Source organism: Scyliorhinus torazame, chromosome 10 (assembly GCF_047496885.1).
Source record: "Scyliorhinus torazame isolate Kashiwa2021f chromosome 10, sScyTor2.1, whole genome shotgun sequence".
In the NCBI taxonomy this organism is placed as follows: domain Eukaryota; kingdom Metazoa; phylum Chordata; class Chondrichthyes; order Carcharhiniformes; family Scyliorhinidae; genus Scyliorhinus; species Scyliorhinus torazame.
Window position 1 is genome coordinate 158971847 of NC_092716.1, and position 18304 is coordinate 158990150.

The window sequence follows — 18304 nt, forward strand, 5'->3', positions numbered from 1 at the left end:
TGTATTTTCAGCCTGGGGAGTTAATTTGTTTTTAGCTTGGGGAGATGATGTGATTGCTGGGTGGAGCTAAGATATTCAGACTTTTTGAGAAAGCTTTTAAGTTGAGTTCTGATCTGCCTAACAAAATATATTTTAATCTCACAGTAGGATAGTTAAAAACATATTAACAGCATTTAAAGAAGCACAGACGTATCTGGTCAAGTGGGAAGCTGAAACAAACCAGTTAGAACAGCTTTTTGAAGATACTCAGCCAGAGTCTGCAGGGGTTCTAACATGAGCCAAATCAGTTTACGAAAGCAAGTATTAGTCTGTGCACTTGGGATGCAGGATGGATTGAGAGCTGTATGTTTTTCCTTTCTTGCTGTTTAATTGGGAATAGAGACAGTAATTAAGGGTATTTTATTTACTGTATTGCGTTTAAGGGGTTTAAGGGGTAATTGTAAGCTATTTTTGGGTGCAATGTTAAAGAGTTTAATGTTGCGTTCATAATAATGTTTTGGTTTTAAAATACCAAAAACCTAATTCTTTGTGCAATCACTCCTGGAGCGTAGGATTCTTTTCACAGTCTTACAAAATAAGCTAAAATATTGGGGTTTCGGTTCAGTATCCTTGTCACTGTTGGGGTCTGGTCTGGTATCGTAATAGTCCAAAAAACCCTTTTTGTACACTTTACTCCAGAAAACTATTCAGAGGAATTTTTATTTAATTTTCTACCAGTGAAACATTCCCATTTTCTATATACAGAAGGCACTGGTGAAAGTACCTGCCATCAATTAGAAATGCTCACAAATCCCGGCTGTGCCTACAGTGCATGAGGTAGAACTTGCAAAACAGCAGGTAAAAAAGCAAATAACAAATTTTCTGGCACTAAACATTTTCCTTGCTTTTCAGAGACATTCTGGGCAGTCTCAGGCCTGAAGGGAATATGATTTTGTGCATCAGTGATACTGAGACAGGAAGCTGAACAACCTGACTGTCAGAAATCTAGTCAGGCTGAAAGCATTCTCCACAAACATTTGTCGACCAAATTCCTTTTGTCAGGAAATTAAACATAATTGCACCTTCCTTAGTACGGCATGGTGGCACAGTGGTTAGCAGTGCTGCCTCACAGCTCCAGGGTCCACGGTTTATTCCAGCCTCGGGTGACTGTCTGTGTGGAGTTTGCACTTTCTCCCGTGTCTACCTGGGTTTCCTCCGGTTTCCTGCCACAATCCAGTTAGGTGGATTGGCCATGATAAATTGTTCCTGAGCGCCTTAGTGTTCAAAAGGTTTGGTGGGGTTACTGGGTTACGGGGATAAGGTGGAGGTATGGGCTTAAGGTAGGGTGTTCTTTCCAAGGGCCGGTGCAGACTTAATGGGCCGAATGGCCTCCTTCTGCATTGTCAATTCTATTCTGTAAATTTTGCTGAACAGATGAGTTTAGTGAAATAATTCCACACGCTAAGAGGGTTAGAATAAAAAGAACATGTACACACATTTCTTTTGTGTATATGGATCTTCTTTGATGTTCATAGGTTGAATGAATTGCTATTTCATGAGGAACAGAATATTGTGCATCACACACACTATACATCATTATGCTTTAATGTTTAATTATTGTTAACAGCATTCAATTAATTGTTCATATTGGAAGGTACTCTTGCATTCCAGTATCCAGGTGAATTACTGCCTTTATTTTTCATATTTGCAGAAACACATAAGCGCCAGAAACTATTTAATTTTTTTATGGTTGTAGTGCGACTGTACAAAGTTGAGTTTATAAAACTGTGATATAAAAGCTGCTGAACCATTTAATGCACAATTCCTTCTGCTGAAGTAAAATGGTGCCCCTTTAAAGCCAGCAAGTGGAAGCACTCAAATTGGTTGAATGCCCTCTCAGCATCCGAGGATAACACCAGTTTGGGTGCATTCACCCTGCTTCTATGGTACACACCACTGAACAAATGCCTATTGCAATTTAATGAGAGGCTTCTGCACAGGAAACTGTTTTAGTCTACTTTTATAATTGAGCTAGGCCTTCATGACATACTGGGATCCTTGCACTCTTTATGTATGGCAGCAATTCTGATTTAATTTCCATTTGACAGGATTGGCGTCAGGTAATTTGCTAATTGTAGATGTTCACAAAAATCTTTCTGGCCCTGGGGTGTTGTCAGACTGTGGTCTGTGACAGCTTTTGTATGTTTTGCAAGTTGTTTTAAGCTGGCAAGAGAGTGGGAGGATAGTTAGAAAGTGCTTAGTTCCTTATGGTCTGATCCACATCTTGGGTGTAAAGGGAGCATAGAATCTGCCATGCTCCGCTTATCTCAGCAGGGGCACTAGTAGTTTGACTGTTATGTTTTTAGGTTGATGTGTTGGTTCTGTTCATGTTTGTATAGAGCATATGCTGGGAGTTTCCCTGATGTGTGCACATTATTTGAGTGTGGTGTACTGGAGCATTTGTTTCGTGCCTAAGCGCAGACACTCCCACAGCTTTAATCAGGGCTCATTCTGCACTGGCACATGTGAAGTTTCTAGCTCACTTGCAGCCCAGGTTGTTCTGGATTTCGAGCTTCTGGTTGTTGCTGATGACTGATATTGTGGTTTTTGGCATCGCTGAGGAGGCATCAGGTTTCTCATTCTCAGAATTGGACATGTTGGCTGCAGATCGATTTAGAATTTACAGTGCAGAAGGAGGCCAGTCGGCCCATCGAGTCTACACTGGACACTGAAATAGCACCCTACCGAAGCCCACACCTCCACCCTATCCCCATAACCCAGCAACCCCACCTAACGTTTGGACACTACAAGCCAATTTAGTGTGACCAATCTACCTAACCCGCACATCTCTGCAGCTTTTAAGGATCAAGAGGTTGGTACCAGTGTTGAAAACAGTGCAGCTTGTTTATTTTTCAAGAGATATTGATGTTGCCGCTTAATGTTGGACCTGCACCAGGAAACGCTGTTTCAGATAGAAGTGAGCAAGTATGATTTGTGACCTGCATACAAAAGAAACAAAAGTTGAATATTTTCTCTGTTGGCCATATGTCTACAAGGCCTCGCTCCCTGCATCACTGATGCACTACTATGGTGAATCAGCCAGTGTGTCTGGAGTTGGTAGGAAGGTTATTGAGATATGGGCGTAAGGCCAATATTGTTGTAATCACCAGGTGGTTGAGGGGTGAGTGATAGGAATATTCTGCAGGAGATATGAGTACCTTGATTTAGGACAATAGCATGATTCATCTTCCAATGGGATACCAGTGATGGTGGAGACGGGTAGTTGCTGCTTTTTGATGAGGATGACTACCTCTGTTCTTTGAAGTGAATGAGGCCACCCTGGTTTGGTCAATCCAGTTCAAAGACTCATACATTATAGCACAGAAGGAGGGCACGGATTAGGTATTAGCTCTTTCAAAGAGCAATCTAGTTTGTTCCACTCCCCTGACCGTTCCCATATCTCTACAATTTCATTTTTTTGAAATATTTATCCAGTTTCCTTTTGAAGGCTGCTAATTGAATCTGTGTGCACTGTTGTCTGAGTTTGTATGCTCTATGAGAGCTGGCTACATAGAAGTACATATGATTTACAGAAATGAGCCATTCGGCCCAGTGTTTATACACTTGTTTATCTTCCGCTTGATCTTCCTCCCATCCTCATGTAACTCAGCCTAATCTTCTATTTCTTTCTCTATTGGGTTGGTCTATGATTACGTTTGGCAAAGTACTGCAGTGGTTTGCCATTGCCTTCTGCAGTGTGGCTGATCAGGAAACTCTCCCACTCTTAATGCCTGGCATCAGGCTGATAATCATCTCTTTTGGCACGTTCCATAATCAAGTCCTGAAGTCGGACTTCACAGAAAATCACAGAACTGTTCACAGAGCAGGAGGAGGCCTTTGGGCACTTGAACTCGGAGGTTCTGGCCAAGAGCTGGGGATGCAACCACTGTGTCAAAAGACCTCACTCTGTGCCTACTCTATCAAAACCTTTTTTAAAATTGGAGACCTCTTATAATTCACTGCACAGCCATCTCGAAAAAACCTAATCTGTTCATCCTTTCCTGATAGGTATAACTTCGCAGTGCTGGGATCATAGATCTAAATATTTTTTGCACTTCTCTAGAGCCTTGATTTTTAAAAATAATATGGTGACCAGACTGCACAGACTTCTTGAAGCGTGGCCTAACCAAGTTGCAACACATGTTTGACAAAACGTCCCTATTTTCCAATGCTATCACCCCAGAAATAAATCGTGGTTTGCTTGGTCATGGCCTTATTGACCTGTTTCACGAGTCTTAATGATTTGTATATTTGTACTCCCATGTCCGTTACTTATCGACCCCATTTAGATTCTTACATCCCAAGTAATATTTTCTTATTTTTCTTACCCAAATGTAATATGGGTTAAGATGGATTTCTCCCACTGTAAAGTCCGTTCTTTAATGTTAATCGTTATTTTTAACAATTGCATGATTGAACCCCCTGACATTAGACCTGTATTTTTGTTGGGGTGGACAATTTAGATCCCCACAATTTTAGTGGAGACAAACCACTAATGTAAGCAGACATGGGTCAACCACCTCTTCAATTGTCATAGCCTCACCTCCGCCCCCAGAAGGAAAGTCAGCATCGCTGCACGCAAGCCCGCCCTGCAGCCATCACACATTGCAAGTGGGCTAAATTGTTAACAGTGCGACCTCCACCCCCACAATGGGGTGGAGGTCCTTGGGCGGTAGCTCCAGCAGTCCCAGCAGCACTAAGAGCTATTTATTGGATGCTGCCAGGGCTGCAAAAATCCCAAGAAGGCCCGATTGATCCTGGGGTGATTTAAGTCTGGGGCATTGGGTGGAAAAGGTTTGGGCCAACTTAGGCAGGGGGATGAGGGACGTGGGAGGTCGGATACTGGACAGCAGGTGCGTGGAAAAGAATGGAGGATATTATCTTTAGGGGGCTACCTCAAAGGCAAAGGGAAACTCCTGAAGATAGTGCCCCACCTTCATTTTGGGAAGGTATGGTGTCACAATGGTTGGCACTACTGCCTCACAGTGCCAGGGACCCAGGTTTGAATCCGGTCTTGGGTCATAGTCTGTGCAGAGTTTGTACTTTCTCCCAGTGTCTGCGTGGGTTTCCTCTGGGTACTCCAGTTTCCTCCCACAGTCTAAAGATGTGCGGGTTAGGTGGATTGGCCATGCTAAATTTCCCCTTAGTGTCTAGGGTTTTGCAGGTAAGGTTGTTGGGTTACGGGGATAGGGCAGGGTGGACATGGGTACAGTGCTTATTTGAAGCGTTGATGCAGACTTGATGGGCCGAATGACCTCCTTCTGCACTGTAGGGGTTCCATGATTTCCGCCCTTTTAAAAACCTTTTTTAGAGTTGGGGCATTCCCAGGCTCCAAACTCAACCTGGTCTCCCATTTAGAATTGCACAAAACAAATTCAGCTACCTGGGGATACAGATAGCCCATGATTGGGCATCAAAACACACATCAAAACACAACCCTGCCGGCAAAACACACATCCAGCCTAGTGGTAGTTGCTACACTAAGAACCTGGAACCAGATGAGACAACACTTCGGTTTAACCGAGGTGTCCACCATAGTCCCATCTGTGGCAACCACAGGACTCCACCAGCCATGCTAGACATCACCTTTAACAGGTGGAGACAGGCCGGAGGGATGCTAGTGGTCAGGGACTTTTACACGGGTACAGACTTGCGACCTGAGAAGAGCTGATGGCGAGACTGGCACTAATGAATGGACACAAACTCCATTCAGAAAGTCAAAACCTTTCGCTACAAGGAGATGACAGGGTACCCTAGAGTCCCAAGAGAAACAATGTTGGAGGAGCTACTGGGCGCGGAGAGTATGAAAAAAGGGAAGTGCGGGGACATATACTGACGACTTTTAGAAAGGACGTGCTCATAACTGGACGAAACAAGGCAGAAATGGGAGGAAGAATTAGGGTCAGAAGTAGGGTGGGACACTGGAGCGAAGCACTGAGCAGGGCCAAGTTCACCACCTCATGTGCAAGGCTAAGCCTAATGCAGCTTAAAGTGGTGCACAGAGCACACCTGACAAGAACCCAGAATAAGCAGCTTCTTCCTGGAGGTGGAAGGCAAGTGTGAACGGTGCCAGGGAAGCCCAGCCAACCACGCCTACATGCTCTGGGCATGCCCCTGGCTTGTCGGGTTCTGGACAGCCTTCTTTGAGGCGATGTCCAAGGTTGTGGGGGTGAGGGTGGATCCTTGCCCGAGAGTGGCAGTCTTTGGGGTATCGGACCAGCAGAACTTCATTATGGGGAAGGGGGCCGACGTCCTTGCATTTGCTTCCCCAATCGCCTGTCTAGAATCCTGCTCAGCTGGCGATGAGCAGCACCACCCACAGTTGCAGACTGGCTTGCAGACCTATTGGAACTTCTCCACCTGGAGAAGATCAAATACACCATCCAAGGGTCAGATGATGGGTTTCGACGATGCGTGGGGCCATTCATCAGCCTGTAACACGTTCTGTTCGAAGCCAATGACGAATAGAACAGGGGCGGGGGGGGGGGCGCATGGGAACCATCAGGGCCACAGAAAGCAGATGGGAACGAGGGGGGGGAGGGGGGGCACAGAGGGGAGGGACCCAAGGAGACATTAGGAGGGAACCCAGGGAAAGATCGACATGGGGACCAGAGGGCCCCTCACAAGGCTACAAGAGAAAAAAAAACAATCTACGGTGAAGGGCCTAAGATAGGACCCGGAGACAGTGGAAAAGGGGAGGAATGAGCGGAGTGGGGGGGTGGGGACACACCAAAGTGGGTGTGGAGAGAGGGTGCCGAAGAGGAACAACTTGTACATAGTAAATAATAATCTCTTGTACAGTGTAAAAATGTAAACTTTAATAAAGATTTTAAAAAAAAACACGCCCGCCCGTCTACCTATGCCAGCCGTAGGGGTGCAGAGTATTATTGGGATCAATTGAAGAAGTCGATGGAAGACATGAAACATGGGTGAACCCCTGTCCTAGGTGGGAAACCAACAGGAATAACAGCCACCTGTTCCTTGAATTCTTTCAATAACAGGTTAGTCAGCTGCTGCTGTATTGTAAGGAAGATTATTTTTTACTGAAGTGATTGATTATAGGACTTTGTGCGGCAAAGTTAAGTTTACCATTACATTGATCAGCATTGTCTAAGTGTTGAAATGCATTTGTGTACTTTTTCCATTGGTAAAGTACTCTTATGCATTTAAAACTGAAGAAAACACTGGTCGAGACATCTAGTGTAACAATAACTGATTTTAAATGCCCTTTCAAATGGAGAAAAAAACTTAATCAGCTTTCACTATAGATGCATGGTGGTGGCACAGGGAATAAGGGGGAATATGTATGGGAGTAGGTGGAGGGTGAGGGTTTGAGGACCTGACATTCATTATGAAACCTGGGCTGATGCTGTAGGAAACCAAGGTGGGCATTCCAGCCAGGCCATCCACCTGCTGGGCATGCTTTCATTGGTGGTGGACCTGACTCCATCCTGCCCAGAACACAAATGACACGGTCTGCTGGGTTGGTAAGTTTTCCCCCTCCATGAAAATCCTGCCCACAGAATCAAATAATTTCACTGCACCTTTGTAAGTCATTGGCTCAATAAATTTAACCTAGCTGTCGGAAAAAAAGTGTCTGTCTTTATGGTTGTTTAACAGATGTCATGGGAACATCAGCTTTACTGTAGTTTTATTTGATCCAGCATACTAAGGAATGACCTACAAATCTGGGTACCAAGGTTGTGGCAGGGGATTTGTTCTTGCCTGGGGTTCCTTGGTTTGGAGTGTAGGTGGAAAAAATTCATTCTCTAATTATCATAGAATCCCTGCAGTGCAGAAGGAGGCCATTCAGCCCATTGAGTCTGCACCAGCCCTTGGAAAGAGCACCCTACCTAAGCCCACACCTCCACCCTATCCCCGTAACGCCACCTAACCTTTTGGACATTAAGGGGCAATTTAACATTGCCAATCCACCTAACCTGCACATCTTTGGACTGTCGGAGGAAACTGGAGTACCTGGAGGAAATTCACGCAGATATGGAGAGAACGTACAAACTTCACACAGTCAACCGAGGCTGGAATTGAACCCGGTTCCTGGAGCTGTGAGGCAGCAGTGCTAACCACTGTGCACCATGCCGCCCTTCTGATGCAATAACTTCCCTCTATTCTGCTATGTCCATCCACTCACTGCTTTAGAGGTAGAAGCCAACCAGAGACCAAACTGCACCTGAAGTTTCACTGGGTAAGCCCCTTTGGCAGATGAGCACCGTTGATAATTTACTTCAGATATTCCCCAGCTGCACCTTCACCACATCGCCACTGATCATGGGGATATTAGAACATGGTTGAGGACCAGCCCTCTTGCTGCTGACTCCCCCACTCAAGCAGGCTTTTTGTGCACTCCATTCAAAACCCACGATTCCCTCTAACATGACCAATAATCCTTTCACTTCTGCAATGGTCTCTGGAAACCAGTGTTCTCAAACACCAGTTCCTTTTAATGTTCCATGTCTCACAATCAGCCCTCAAACCTTTCTCTACTGGCAGACGCGATGGGCCGAAGGGCCTTTTCTGTGCTGTATGACTCTATGACTCATCATGTCAGTGCTGCCTCTTGGAACAAGCCATTAACTCCTTTCCTCATGCAGTTTCCCCACAATCCTGCACATTTTTCATTTTCACGTATAGATAAAACCGATTCCCTTTTGAAATCAGTCAGCATTGAATCTCCTTCCACCGCTCTTTCAGAAAGTGCACTCTAGATCACAATAACTTGTTGCCGGAAACATTTCTCATGCAGCACCTGCCCCCATCCTGGGTTCTTTTGCCAATTATCTCAAATGCTGCCCAAAACTCTAAATGAAAAATTTAATTTGGCTTATTCTGTAACTTGATAACATTTGTAATATTGGACAAGAATGGCATAGAAAGATATGTTGATAGGGTTGTGGTGATATGCATCACTGTAAATACACAAGGGGTTAATGCAAATACACGAAGACTAAATAAACACTGGAGGGAGCACCAGAGACATCATGACACACAGACATTCAACCAATAGGTCCGTAAGATAGGACACGACCAATGGGCAGTCAAGACACACCCAGAGGTGACACTACCACAAGGGGACTACCCATAGAAAAGGACAGGGCACACATGCTCCTTCTCTTTCCATCGGCGACACTCAAGAGACACAGGGGTAGATCAGGGAGCATCACACCCACCGCATGGATTAGAGCAGACTGGTTAGTTCGATTGAGTTACTATAGTAAGATTAGCAGGAGAGTCGAACCCAAGTAGGAGAATTGTTAACTGTTCAATAAATATGTTAAACCTATCTCCAAGTCTGAACCTTCCTTTGTCAGAGCATACATCAAGGAAGCAGCTTTTGCCATGTGAAGAAGCATAACACAAGGGTGAGATGAAGTCAGTCAGAGGAGGTTCGAGTGGAGCACAAACACTGCATAGATTAGCCAAGTTGTGTGTGTCTGTTTTATAAATTCCATGTTTGGAACACAATACATTCTTGGACTTTTTAGTGAGCAAATCTAAAGTTAGACACCTATCCAGTTACAGCATGACTGCTTCACTCACACCTGTATTTGAAGCTGGATTAATATTTTCACATTTCTTCCAGAGGTTGAGGAACAGCAGAGAACATACATAGCCACGGGTTGATCATTTAGCTGTGAAGGAATGCTGGCTAGGCACAGTGGGGAGATGTACTCCTCTAATATTTTACCAAGCAGATTGGGGAATGCCAAATATGGCAACTGTTGAGACATCTAAAAGTCTCAGTGACACTTTTGATCAAAGGAACTTGATCAACACAAATCATAATGGACACAATGATACAATACGTACTTGGGAAAAAGCAGAAAAAGGAGACATTTGACTAGGTGTCTCCAGGATGCAGACACCCACATGTTTTAAACCCACTCCAATTGTTTGGGATTATAAACATAATTGGGGTAGAATATTTTATTTAAGTTTGTGCACCTCCTTGTCGACACAATAGGTAGCTCTATTCTGGAGATCAGACATGTGATGCAAGGTTTGCAAGTCATGAAACTACAGTGCAAAACTTTGTCCTGTGAGGAGGTTTTGCTCAAAAAGTAAAATTAATGGCACTGAAAACTAAATCTGTTACAACAAGAAACTAGTGTTATTTAGTTAACCAAAACCAAAGTAAAACTCTTTAGTAGCAGCCACACTAACATGCTACAATTTGTTGTCTTTGGGTCTAGTGTAGTAGTGGTATAGATTTGCATAAGCGCTTTTGAGTCTTTAAACTTTCTTTAAATTCATATTGAGTTGACATCATTGAATAAATAGTTACATTTTATAAAGCGAATAAATTATACAGACTTAATTCAGATTAGGTACAGTGTGTAAGGAAGAAAAACATAGAACCTTACAGCACAAAAGGAGACTATTTGGTCCATTGTGCTTGTGACAATTCTTTGAAAGAGCTATATAATTAGACTCACTCACCTGCTCTTTCCCCATATAACTTCATAGAATGTCCTTAAACCCCTCAATCTCTCCAATCACAAGAGTTGGCTACTGGAAGAAAAGTTGAACAGGTTGGGGCCTATATTCATTGGAGTTTACAAGAATGAGGTGTGATCTTATTTAAATACATAAGGTCCTGAGGGGACTTGACAGGGTGGATGCCAGGAGGATGTTTTCCCTTATGGGGGAGACCAGAACTAGGGGACACAGTTTAAAAATAAGAGGCTCCCCATCAAAGGAGATGATAATTTAAAAACATATCTCTATGAGCGTTGTTAGTCTGTTGAATTCTCTCTACCCCAGAGAGCAGTGGAGGCTGGGTGAGTGAATTTTGCATGGCTGAGTTAGCTAGATTATTGATAAACAAGAGAGTCAAGGATTTTGAGGAGCAGAACAGAAAGTGGAGTTGAGGCCACAGTCAGATCACCCATAATCTTATCGAACAGTGGAGCAGGTCTGAAGGGCCCACTCCTGCTCCTCAGTCCTATGTTCCTAAAAAAGCAGTGTACTATCACATAGCTCTGTGAGGATGGGGGAGCAGAGCCTACAATGGGTTGAGACGGCTGATGCACAAGATGATCAGCTAATCTTCAGATACACAGACTCCAGATAACTGGCTTAATAAAGTCAAAACCACTATGGGCTGCGGCAGGGTGAGGTGTTGATGGTCAACTGTCAGCATTTGAATTCATTACATCTCTGAAAATGACAGCAACATCAAGATGTTGGGCATGTGTAGGTTAGCACAGAGATCCTGTGGCCTCCCCCAGAACAGATAATCAATGAAATCAGAGAATTTAAACGTTTCTGCTCCACTTTGTTATTTGAAACGAAAAACATTTAAACCTTGATCAATCAAGTGTAGCAGGACAATGCGATTAATACAATTTGGCGAACAACAGAATTAATCCTGAAAAAATATTATTGTGAAATGCTTATTTTAAGATTAACGCTTAAATATTTCAGAATATTTTAATTACCTTCCCTGCATTTCAATGTCCCATTCTTCAATTTTCCTGATGTTAAAAAAAATGTTAAAAATTATTTTATTTTAACTTCTTATGGGAGGTGGTGGGTGGCTGTGAAAACCTTTGATATGATTGGTTGCTTGGTGACATACATCATTCTAGCTCTGTACTAGGAATGCCCAGTAGAGCAGGGTTTCCCAAACTTTTCCAACCACGGAACCCGTTTGACCTTCCAAGAGTACTGACGGAACCTCTGAGAAACATTCTTACTGTGTTGTAGAGTTAAACCACAAAATAAATGATTATTGCGCATTAGGTAGAGACATACATACGTACACATATATAAAAGATTTTTATATTTCTTATATGTATGCATTTATTATAATTGAAAAGTTCTCTGATTCAATAAATACTTCTAAGTCTTACCTTTTTGTCATTTTTAATGCCAAGAGTGATTTTAATCCTTTGCTCACAAATTCATTTAATACTGAGGGCTGTATTCTCATTTCAGACACACGCAGATACAAACTCACCACACACATGTATGTGCACACTCACTCCAGACTGACAGTGAGAGCAACGGCCAAATCCCATGAATGATTGAAAAAAATCAGTTAAACACACATGCACTTTTGCACACACGCATCAATCTTATGCAAAGACACACCTCTCTCGACCCACATGCAATCACCTCTCTTACACTCACCTCCCTCTCTCACCCCCCCGCACTCACCTCCTTCTGTCACACACGCACATCTCCCTCTCACAGCTCCGCACTCACCTCCCTCTCTCACACCACCGCACTCACCTCCCTCTCTCACACCCCCGCTCCCATCTCCCTCTCTCACCCCCCCCGAACTCACCTCTCTCTCTCACCACCCCGCGCACTCATCTCCCTCCCTCACATCCATATCCCTCTCTCACAACCCCCGCACTGACCCCCCCCACACTCACCACCCTCTCTCACACCCCCGCACTCATCTCCCTCACTCACATCCCCGCACTCACCTCCCTCGCTCACATCCCCGCACTCACCTCCCTCGCTCACCCCCCCGCACTCACCTCCCTCTCTCAACCCCCCCTGCACTCACCTCCCTCTCTCCCCCGCACTCACCTCCCTCTCCCCCCCGCACTCACCTCCCTCTCACCCCCCACGCACTGACCCACCCCGTCACTCACCTCCCTCTCTCACACCCCCGCACCCTTCTCTCTCTCTCACATCCCTGCACCCATCTCCCTCTCCCACCACACATCTCCCTCTCTCACCCGCTGCACTCACCTCCCTCTATCTCGCCCCCGAACTCACCTCCTTCTCTCACACCCCCACACCCATCTCTCTCTCTCATACCCCTGCACCCATCTCCCTCTCTCACACTCCTGCACCCATCTCCCTCTCTCACACCCCTGCACTCACCTCCCTCTCTCCCCCCCACACTCATCTCCCTCTCTCTGCCCCCCGCACTCACCTCCCCCTCTCTCCCCTCCCCCTCTCTCCCCCCGCACCCACCTCCCTCTATCTCGCCCCCGAACTCACCTCCCTCTATCTCGCCCCCGAACTCACCTCCCTCTCTCACACCCGCACTCACCTCCCTCTCTCACACCCCCACATTCACCTCCCTCTCACACCCCCACACTCATCTCCCTCTCTCACACACCCACACTCACCTCCCTCTCTCACACCCCCACACTCACCTCCCTCTCACACACCCGCACTCACCTCCCTCTCACACACCCACACTCACCTCCCTCACTCACACACCCACACTCACCTCCCTCTCTCACACCCCCGCACTCACCTCCCTCTCTCACACCCCCGCACTCACCTCCCTCTCTTCCCCCCGCACTCACCTCCCTTTCTCACTGCCCCGCACTGACCCTCCCCTTGCACTCACCTCCCTCTCTCTCCCCCCGCACTCACCTCCCTCTCTCACAGCCCCGCACTCACCTCCCTCTCTCAACCCCCCCGCACTCACCTCCCCCTCTCAGCCCCCCCGCACTCACCTCCCTCTCTCCCCCGCACTCACCCCCCTCTCTCACCCCCGCACTCACCTCCCTCTCACACCCATGCACTGACCCTCCCCCCGCACTCACCTCCCTCTCACACCCCCGCATCCATCGCTCTCTCTCACGCCCCTGCACCCATCTCCCTCTCTCACACTTCTGCACCCATTTCCCTCTCTCACACCCCTGCACTCACCTCCCTCTCTCTCCCCCCGCACTCATCTCCCTCTCTCTGCCCCCCGCACTCACCTCCCCCTCTCTCCCCCCGCACTCATCTCCCTCTCTCCCCCCGCATTCACTTCCCTCTCTCACTCCCCCGCACTCACCTCCCTCTCTCACACACTTCACATCTCTCTTTCACACACCCGCTCTCACCTCTCTCTCGACCCGCACTCCCAGTGTCTGATCTGGGCACCTTGGTATTGACAGCCTGGCACTGTAACGTAGGCACCCTGGCAGTGCCAGTCTGGTGCTGTCAGGGTGTCAGTGCCAAAGTGCCCAGATGCCAGATTGGTACTGCCAGTGGTCTGGAGGGGGTTGGGGGGGGGCTTGCAAATTTGAGTGGGGGGAGAGGGTTCTAGGGGCCTCGTGAAAGTTGGGGGGTTCTTAAAGTCGGGGGGCGGGGGATGCTGGCTAAGGTGGGGGGGATCTAGAGATCTGTCATCCTTCCAAAATGTTGGCATGGTCTGCAAGGAACCGTTCCTGCTGGCTAACAGCAGGAGAGAAACTCTCCAAGGCCAAAATAAATGGCAAACTGCCGTTGAATAGTGGGATTATTCTTGGCACTGCAGCTGCCGTGAAACACCCTGCCAAACGTGCCCGAAAGTGGACTTTTTCCCCACTGAATCGTGCCCATTATTTCAAATGCCTAATGTTACAAATAAAGCTGGGCAGGGCAGCACGGTGGTGCAGTGGTTAGCACTGCTGCCTCAAGGAACCGAGGACCCGGGTTCGATCCCGGCACTGTCCGTGTGGAATTTGCAAATTCTCCCACTGTCTGAGTGGGTCTCACCCCCACAATCCAAAGATGTGTAGGGTAGGTGGATTGGCCACGTTAAACTGCCCCTTGATTGGGGAAAAAAGAATTGGGTACTCTAAATTTAAAAAAAAATAAAGCTGTGCAAATTCAATGTCCAATGTTTTTTTCGATATTATTCAGGGAAGTTAAAGAAACTCATAGGATAAGGGCAGGCACCATTCTTCTTGGAAGCAAGGCAAGGTTATTGATGCATGCTGGAAAATTCTGTACATGCTCGGAATTGACAGATTTGGCTTACAACTCCTTTCATCTGTTCTGGGAAAGAATACCTGGTCTGGGAAAGAATCTAGGAATTCAAGATAGACTGAGGCGCAAAGCGAAATGTTTCAAGAAGGAACTACAAGACATAGATGACAATACAATTAGTAAACTTAGATTATCTTAAAAATATATAATTGATTGAATTTTATTTGGACAGCAAAAACTTTCAAAATTACTCAGCGAAAAATGGAATGAAATGTTCGAAAAGGACTGATTTAACTTGTTTACCGTATGAACAGGGAGCAGGAGTGGGCCAATCAACCTCTCGAGCTTTTACTGCCATTAAATAAGGTCTTGGCTGATCTGATTGACCTTAAATATGTACTCTGCCTACTCCCGATAACCTATCACTTCCTTGCTTACCAATAATCTGTCTGTCCACCTCTGCCGTAGATATATTCAGAGTCTGCTTCCAGAACCTTTGCAAAAAGAGAATTCCAAAGACTCACGGCCCTGAGTGAAAACATTTCACCTCATCTCTGTCTTAAACGGGCGATCCCTTATTTTTAAACAGTGGCCCTTAGTTCTAGATTCTCCTACAAGAGGAATCATCCTTTCCATATCCACCCTATCAAGACCCTTCAGGATCTTATATCTTTCAATCAAGTCGCCTCTTACTCCTCTAAGCTCCAGCAAATACAAGCCTAGCTTGTCTAATCTTTCCTCGTAAGACAACCCACCCATTCCTGGTATTAGTGTGGTACACCTTCCCTAAACTTCTTCCAATGCATTTACATGCTTCCTTACATAAAGTGGCCACTACTGTACACCAGTGGTTTTCAAAGTGAGAGTCACGACCCAGGATGGTGTAAAATGGGTCACCAAACGGTCACCAAAAATGCTGTCTAAAAAAATTGCCTAACCATTTTTTTCCTGTTTTCTCTCGGTAAATTCTCCCTGCAGTACAGGTTATGACCACATGAGGCTGATGTAGAAGCCAGTATCGTAGACTTCCTTGCCTCTCTGGGCCAGTGTAGTCGGGCATTTTGCAGTCAGAGACCTGCAAAATTCTCTTTGGGTGGCATATCCTGCTACTGTGTTCAGCGTCAGGATTTGTATTATTTTTTGAGTTCAGTGTTGCAGTAACAAACCCCGTGCGTCTTCCAGCATTCTCTCAGTTAACCTGGACATACAGCCTCGTCCACCCCTACAAGCCCAGATGACCACTCCTTCTACTTCTGAATTCTCTCTCCGGGGCTCTTGTCTTTCAAGAACGATTCTTATTTTAATCACTTCACCCACCGCTATCCACCCCCCTCTTCCCAGGTACGCGTCCCCAAGCATCCGTAGCCGTGTGGCTACATGGACTCCATCAGCTGAATTGGTTCCTGTACCTCATGGACTTTTGCATCCACCTTTATCGGGACTTCAATTGTTCGTCAAAGATGGCATTAGTTGGCGACTACACAACACATATATAACGTAGCAGGTGTATGGAATGGAATGTGTCTCCACGTTTTGCATATTGGTCAGCTGAGTTGTGCCCAACACTGTCTTTCTTTGCATGTTTTCAGTCTGTTACATAGTTACCTGACGTCCAGTGACATTCTGTCTGATCGTGTTTTCCGTTCAGCCGTTAGGGCTCCTGTTGCGAAGTGGAAGTTTTGAGTTTAATTTCCTATCGAGGTTGTGTTAACTTTTGAACGAATGAACATGGCGTTGTTAAAACCGTGTAATATTGAGTCTGTTAATCTTTCCAGCGCTTGGAGGCAATTCTCCAAATGCTAACAATGGGTGTGAAGATATAAAGTAATCAAATAATCCTGAATTACACCCTTTAGCAAGGTGTCAGGGCGGAGTGTCATTCAAAGTGAAACAACAGTTCAATTTCCAATTTTACATTTAATAATACAGAAGTGCCAACAATGAGGTGTGGCGTTTTTCAAAGTAGCTTGTTGAATCTTTTGTGAATGGCATGGGTCACGAGAGTCGACCATTCTGTAAACGGGAGTCACCGGAAAAAAAGTTTGAAAACCACTGCTGTACACAGTACTCCAGATATGGTCTCACCAGTGCCCTGTACAACTGAAGCATAACCTCTACTTTTGTATTCATTTCCATGGAATAAATGATAACATTCTATTAGCTTTCCTAATTACTTGCTGTACCTGCATACCTGCCTTTTGCGATTCATGTCGTATGGCACCCAGGTCTCTCAGAGCTCGGCAATCACTCACCATTTAGGTACTTTATCGAATGCTGCAAGTTTATTCTTCCGCCAAAAGGGCAATGTCACATTTTCCCACACTATACAGTGACTATTTGCAGTGACAATGGGCAAAGGGTAAATTGGGAAAGGCACTGAGTGGTTGAGGAGAAAGGACTGAAATCTGAGAGCAGTGAAAGGTGTGGGTGAGAAGTGGAAGCAGCGCAGGGGCTGTTTGGGTGCAGGCCAACGGGTACAACTGGATTCATACCAAGCATCAAGTAAAATGACCACCGTTGTTGGAGGTCAGTCATCACAACTCAAAGATGTTGCTACAGGAGTTCCTTGAGGCAGTTTCCTAGGTCCAACCAGTTTCAGTTACTTTCATCAATGACTTTCACTTTAATAAAAGGTCAGAAGTGGAGATGTTCACTGTGTTCTGTCACATTCACAGGTGTCATGATATGTATATAGTTAGGTTAGTGAAGGGTTAATTATTACATCTCTGTGTAATTCAAACACGAGAGGGCACCACCACTTCTCTGTATATAAATCAGACCTCAGGGTATGCTGGGTAGTTAGTGTAGAGTTAGTGAAGGAGAAAGCTTGAGAACGGCACGAGGAGAAGATTAGATTAGATAGAGTTAACACGAGGTTAGGTCATAGTTTAATTAGTGACTATTTAGATTACTGATTACTGCTAGACAGGTTTAATATTACTTTATTATTAACTATAGCTCAGTAGCATGTGCAAACTGCATTTAATTAATCGTTATACCAATAAATTAGTTTTGTTTCAATCTAATGATTAGTGGATTCTTTGTCATCAACACAATGGACCATTCTGGAAAAGACAAAGAACACACATATTATCACCAAGGGTAATATAACACACAGCTCCTCAGATAATGAAGCAGCCCGTGTCCATGTGCAGCAAGACCTGGACAAGGCTGAGGTTTGGACAGGTAAGTGGCAAATAACACTTTTGCCATGCAAGTATCAGGCAATGACCATCTCCAGACGTAGAGTCCAACTACCTCCCCATGACACCCAAACACGGAGATCGCCACTGTGAAGTTTCCCCATCATCTACATCCTGAGAGTCACGATTGACTTATCAGGACCAGCTTCGTAAGTACTGTCGTTGCAAGAGGTCAGTATCACGGTATTCTGGAATGAGTGACTCACAGTCCAACTTCTCAAAGCCTTTATCACCACCTGCAAGTCACAAGTGAACAAACGGAATACTCTTCACCAGCCTGGGTGAGTGCAGCTCCAACAATACTCAAGAAATCTGACACCACCCAGGATAAAGCCGTCTGCTTGATTAGCACCCCATCCATCACCTTACCATTCAATCTCTCTGTATTTTGG

At 45.5% G+C, this 18304-nt stretch overlaps 1 protein-coding gene across 5 annotated transcripts in view; it reads right to left on the minus strand.

Annotated features, from left to right (window-relative positions):
* LOC140430996 (activating molecule in BECN1-regulated autophagy protein 1-like) overlaps positions 1-18304 on the minus strand; it is a 629857-nt gene that overhangs the window by 18717 nt on the left and 592836 nt on the right. The window contains exon 19 of one of the 5 annotated variants that reach the window (XM_072518880.1): positions 10495-10563. The exons of 3 other annotated variants lie outside the window; for them this stretch is intronic. In XM_072518880.1, coding sequence (XP_072374981.1) covers positions 10538-10563 — 26 coding nt within the window. In that variant the 3' untranslated portion in view covers positions 10495-10537. Of the gene's footprint in view, positions 1-10494; positions 10567-18304 lie in introns of all 5 variants that reach the window. One more of the 5 variants, XM_072518879.1, reaches the window with a different exon arrangement.